The 5,743-nt window shown below is 52.2% G+C and overlaps 1 protein-coding gene across 1 annotated transcript in view; it reads right to left on the bottom strand.

Annotated features, from left to right (window-relative positions):
* The window catches only part of TIMM44 (translocase of inner mitochondrial membrane 44 homolog (yeast)), a 20,963-nt gene extending 20,277 nt beyond the window's left edge, over positions 1 to 686 (bottom strand). The window contains exon 1 of the mRNA XM_011982014.1: positions 563 to 686. Coding sequence (XP_011837404.1) covers positions 563 to 610 — 48 coding nt within the window. The 5' untranslated portion in view covers positions 611 to 686. The remainder of the gene's footprint in view (positions 1 to 562) is intronic.
* Between the last annotated feature and the right edge of the window lie 5,057 nt (positions 687 to 5,743).

Here is a 5,743-nt window from a genome sequence, read left to right as displayed (position 1 = left end):
AAAATAAACAAAAAGAAGAAGAAGAAACGAAGAGCACGAGCAATTTGAAGTACTACTTTCTGAGTGCGCCTTACATGTCTTGACTCCCACTGCCCTGTGGACCTAAGAGCCTGCCAGGGCGTGAACCACCTCTCGCACGTCCACAAGGAACGTTAGAAGAAACGAGACAAGAAATGCTCTCGGTAGCGGACCTGGCATTTAACCGAGAGCTGTGAAGTTCACGTTTTTTTTCCTTCCCCTCTACTTTTTTCCACGGGACGCCGCCGCCCTGGCTACCATTCACTCTCCTGTACACGTGGAGTCTGATCAGAGGGCGAAGGGTGATCAGCTCCCTCCCAGGCTCCGCGCATCGCCGCCCCCTGCCCGGTAAGCTCTGTCCCCGCCCTCAGGCCACGCTCTGTGCCCCCTGTCCTGGCCTCTGCTGACCCAACGATCCAACCCCAAGCTTTCTACGGAGCCCAAGCAAGGGTCGCGAGGGCCAAGGGCCTGAGAAGAAAGCCTTGGTGGCCGAAGGCCCAGAAGACCCCTAAGCCCGCCCTGCCAGCACCGCACCGCCGCTCACCCGTGGACAGCGGCACCAGCCACTCCGCAGCGCCGCCGCCGCCGCCATGTTGGAGAACCGTGTGACCTTCTCGCGGCGCGGCCCGGTTGCGTCATCCGCCGCTTCAGCCTAGAGTGGCGCAAACCTGAGACACGCCGGTCCGGGAGCGGGGTTTCGGGGAGGGAGAGCCCTTCGATTGGGTCCGTCATAGGGGCGGGACATTAAAAGGGTAGGTAATTCCTAGAGAGCTTGGCCTCTGATAGGGCAGTGTTTTGGAAGGACGGGGCCTGTGACTGGCTGTGGGCCGGGGGACGGGCCCTCCTGGGAGGGTCAGATCTGTGATTGGGCGCGACTACGAAGGGGCGGAGCCCAGGGGCGTGGATTCCGTCACCTGCGGTGATTCCGCTACAGAACGCGCCGGGCGCTGGTGGCAGGTGGTACAGGCTCGTGGATCCACCGACCACAAGAACGGATTCGATTGGATTCTGATTGACCGGCGGACCAGCTCGAGAGTAATTGTCTATGGCTGTCCCTGCAATGACTGACTGATTGACAATGACTGAGATACCAGCAAGCGAGTTGCTCCAGGAAAACGAAGGAGCCCACTCTTGTGCGGCGCTTTGGGAAGACGCCTGTTGGTTTTGACCCCGAATAAGAAGGGAAAGCTGAGAGTAGGCTGACTGTGGTCCAGTCCTACTTCGATTCAGTGTGAATTGACACTCTCTGACCCGAAGAAGCCCAGGCCTTTGTCATTTAAGCATCTCAGATGCTATTTTCCATTCGAAGAATGCCGCCACCAAGTGGCGGTATTTTAACATGGTCATGCAATCCGGTGATGAGGAGGGTTGGTCCCCTGGGAGAGTTAATGTATGTTGCTGTTGCTGTTTACCTTATTGGAGCCGTTTTTTTTTTGTTTTTTTGTTTTTTCTAAGAACCAGAGCCTTGCTCTGTCACCCAGGCTAGAGTGCAGTGTCGTAATCTAACTCATGGCAGCCTCCAATTCCCAAGCTCAAGCGATCCTCCTGCCTCAGCCTCTGAGTCACTGGGATCACAGGCGTGAGCTACCCCGCCCAGTCCTTTTGCATTATTAACCTGTGATATGGGTTTACGGGACTTCATTCTTTCAAAGGGAGGCAGCTTGGCCCCGGAGGGCATGCATTCCTGGCTTCTGGGCTGGACAGACCTGTGTTCTCCATCTCAGGAGCTCCCCCTCAAGGTGGGAGTAAGAGATGAGGGTTTCCACTCTGGCTTTGTTGGAGATGTCGTGATGCCAAGAGGAGCAAACTAAGCAGTTGGTGTACACAGGTGTGTTGCTGAGAATAAGGTCTGGGCTAGAAATATGGATTCTTAGTTGTGGTTGAAAGTACGGAGTTCGGCCGGGCCTAGTGGCTCATGCCTATAATCCCAGCACTTTGGGACACTGAGGCGGGAGGATCTCTTGAGCCCAAGAGTTTGAGACCAGCCTGGGCAACATAGTGAGACCTCATCTTTACAACAAATACAAAACATTAGCTTGGTGTGGTAGCACGTGCTTGTAGTCGCAGATACTCAGGAGGCTGAGATGGAAGGATCGCTGAGGCCCGGGAAATTAAGGCTGTAGTGAGCCGTGATTGTGCCACTACACTCCAACCTAGGCAACAGAGAGAGACCCTGTGTCAAAAAAAAAAAAAAAAAAGGAAGGAAGGGAGGGAGGGAGACAGAGAGAGAGGAAGGCAGGCAGGGAGGGAGGAAGGAAAGAGGGGAGGGGAGGGGAGCTACAGCATTGAACAGCCAGAGGCAGGGTGTCATATGAGCGTGTCAAAGACCCAGAGATAAAGTGGAGATAGAAGAGTCCTTTAATCCAGGATCCGCGTCTCAGTCCTATTATCCCAGCAACTCAGGAGCCTGAGGCAGGAGCATCATTTGAGCCCAGGAGTTCCAGACCAGTCTGGGCAACATAACAAGACCCCGTCTCTACAAAAATAAAAAGTAAGCCAAGCATGGTGTCTCTCACCTGGAATCCCAGCTGCTCAGGAGGCTGAGGTGGGAGGATCACTTGAGCCCATCAGTTGGAGGCTGCAGTGAGCTATGATCACGTGACTGCACTCCACCCTGGGTGACAGCATGAGACCTCCATCTCTTTTTTTTTTTTTTTTTTTGAGATGGAGTTTTGCTCTTGTTGCGCAGACTAGAGTGCAATGGTGTGATCTTGGCTCACCGCAACCTCTGCTTCCCGAGTTCAAGTGATTCTCCTGTCTCAGAATCCCAGGTAGCTGGGATTACGGGCATGCGCCACCACACCCAGCTAATTTTGTGTTTTAGTAGATACTGGCTTTCTCCATGTTGGTCAGGCTGGTCTCGAACTCCCAACCTCAGGTGATCCTCCCGCCTCGGCCTCCCAAAGTGCTGGCATTACAGGTGTGAGCCACCATGCCCACTCGAGACCTCCATCAGTAAAAAACAATTTCTTTATTAAGAGCCCTTCCAGGAGCCTGGGCAAGACTGTCCAACAGAAAGAGGACCTGGAGGGGGCTGGGCGCAGTGGCTCATGCCTGTATTCTCAGCACTTTGGGAGGCTGAGGTAGGTGAATTGCTTGAGCCCAGGAATTCCAGACCAGCCTGGGGAACAATGCAAAACCCTGTCTTTACCAAAAATCCAAAAATTAGCCAGGTGTGGGCTAGATGCAGTGGCTCATGCCTGTAAACTCAGCACTTTGGAAGGTCAAGGCAGGTGGATCACTGGAGGTCAGGAGTTCGAGACCAGCCTGGGCAACACTGAGAAACCGTGTCTCTACAAAAAGTACAAAAACTAGCTGGGCGTGGTGGCACACGCCTGTAATCCTAGCTACTCAGGAGGCTGAGGCATGAGAATCACTTGAACCTGGGAGGCAGAGGTTGCAGTGAGCCAAGATTGCTCCACTGCACTCCAGCCTGGGCAACAGAGCAAGACTCTGTCTCAAAAAAAGGAGAGGGCACTTTGGGAGGCCAAGGTGGGCGGATCATGAGGTCAAGAGATCGAGACCATCCTGGCTAACATGGTGAAACCCTGTCCCTACTAAAAATACAAAAAAATTAGCCAGGCATGGTGGCTGTAGTCCCAGCTACTTGGGAGGCTGAGGCAGGAGAATGGCATGAACCTGGGAGGCACAGCGTGCAGTGAGCTGAGATCCTGCCACTGCACTCCAGCTTGGGTGACAGAGCGAGACTCCGTCTCAAAAACAAAAAGAAGTGGGAGGCTGGTCACAGTGACTCACTCCTGTAATCCCAGCACTTTGGGAGGCCGAGGCCAGTGGATCACTTGAGGTCAGGAGTTCAAGACCATCCTGACCAACATGGTGAAACCCCGTCTCTGCTAAAAATAAAAAATTAGCTGGGCATGGTGGTGCACACCTATAATCCCAACTACCCAGGAAGCTGAGGCAAGAGAATTGCTTGAACCTGGGACATGGAGGTTGCAGTGAGCCGAGATCACACCATTGCACTCCAGCCTGGGCAACAAGCGTGAAACTCTTTCTCAAGGCGGGGCATGGTGGCTCATGCCTGTAATCCCAGCACTGTGGGAGGCTGAGGTGGGCAAATCATGAGGTCAGGGGATCAAGACCATCCTGGCTAACATGGTGAACCCCCGTCTCTACTAACAATACAAAAAATTAGCCGGCTGTGGTGGCGGGCGCCTGTAGTCCCAACTACTTGGGAAGCTGAAGCAGGAGAATTGCTTGGACCCTGGAGGCGGAGGTTGCAGTGAGCTGAGATCGCACCACTGCACTCCAGCCTGGGCGACAAAGCAAGACTCCATCTCAAAGAAAAAAAAAAAGGAAGACGATCTGGAGGAACTTGGAGAAGGCAGATGGAAGCAGCAGAGGCGAGTGCTACACAGTTCAGGCAAGGCAAGAACAGAAATGTAGCCACTGCCATTTGCATTTTGCAATATGGAGGTCATTGGTGAGATGAGCAAGGGGGGTTTTGGTTGAGTGGTGGGCCTGCGAGGCAGATTTCAATGAGTGGAGATGGTTTTACAGATGCGTGCTGGAGCCAGCTTGCACTGACTCACAAGAGCCAGCTGGCACATCTTCAAGAATTCAAAACCTCTTGCTAAACATGGCCAATGTGTAAACAATTAATTGTATAAACTTATGATCAAATAGATTATATTAAAACAAACGTAATAAATACACAAAATTTATCACTTCCTAATTACGCTGCTACATGTTACTATTATCTATGCTTTTGAGGGTTTTTGTTTTTGTTTTGAGACAGAGTCTCACTCTATTGCCCAGGCAGGAGTGCAGTGGCACCAGCACAGCTCACTGTAGCCTCGACCTTCCAGGCTCAAGTGATCCTCCTGCCTCAGCCTCCCCAGTAGCTGGGACTACAGACATGCACCATCACGCCCGACAGATTTTTGTGTTTTTTTGTAGAGACAGGGTCTCTCTATGTTGCACAGGCTGGTCTCGAACTCCTGGGCTCAAGTGATCCTCCCACCTTGACCTCCCAAAGTGCTGGGATGACCAGCACAAGCCACAGAGCCTGGCTACTTTATAAATTTTTTGTAGAGACAGGCTGGGCGCGGTGGCTCACACCTATAATCCCAGCACTTTGGGAGGCCGAGGTGGGTGGATCACTTCAGGCCAGGAGTTTGAGACCAGCCCAGCCAATGTGGTGAAACCCCATCTCTATTAAAAATACAAAAATTAGCCGGATGTGGTGGTGCATGCCTGTAATCCCAGCTACTCCGGAGGCTGAGGCAGGAGAATCGCTTGAACCTGGGAGGTGGAGGTTGCAGTGAGCCAAGATTGCACCACTACATTCTAGCCTGAGGGACAGAGCGAGACTCCGTCTCAGATAAGTAAATAAATAAATAATCTTTTTTGTAGAGATGGAGTCTTGCTATGTTGCCTAGTCTGGTCTCAAACTCCTAGGCTCACTCGATCCTCCCACCTCGGCCTCCCAAAGTGCTGGGGTTACAGGCACGAGCCACTGCACCTGGCTGATCTTGGAGTTATTCACATATATGATGTCTGTGTGCTGGAAATACTATATTATGTGAGTCACTGCATTGTGTACCAATTCTGTTTGATGATGCCATGTTTGTAGCTTGCAATCAGCTACAAGCAAATCAACCACAAGTGGTGGGAGAATTTACACCACAGGAATTGGCAAACACTCCAAGTCAGGAGCTCTTTGGTTGGTTTGTTTCTCTGGTGAGCCAGTTATTAAACATTT

Source organism: Mandrillus leucophaeus, unplaced genomic scaffold (genome assembly GCF_000951045.1).
Source record: "Mandrillus leucophaeus isolate KB7577 unplaced genomic scaffold, Mleu.le_1.0 Scaffold234, whole genome shotgun sequence".
NCBI lineage: Eukaryota > Metazoa > Chordata > Mammalia > Primates > Cercopithecidae > Mandrillus > Mandrillus leucophaeus.
This window is presented reverse-complemented; position numbering and strand designations above follow the sequence as displayed.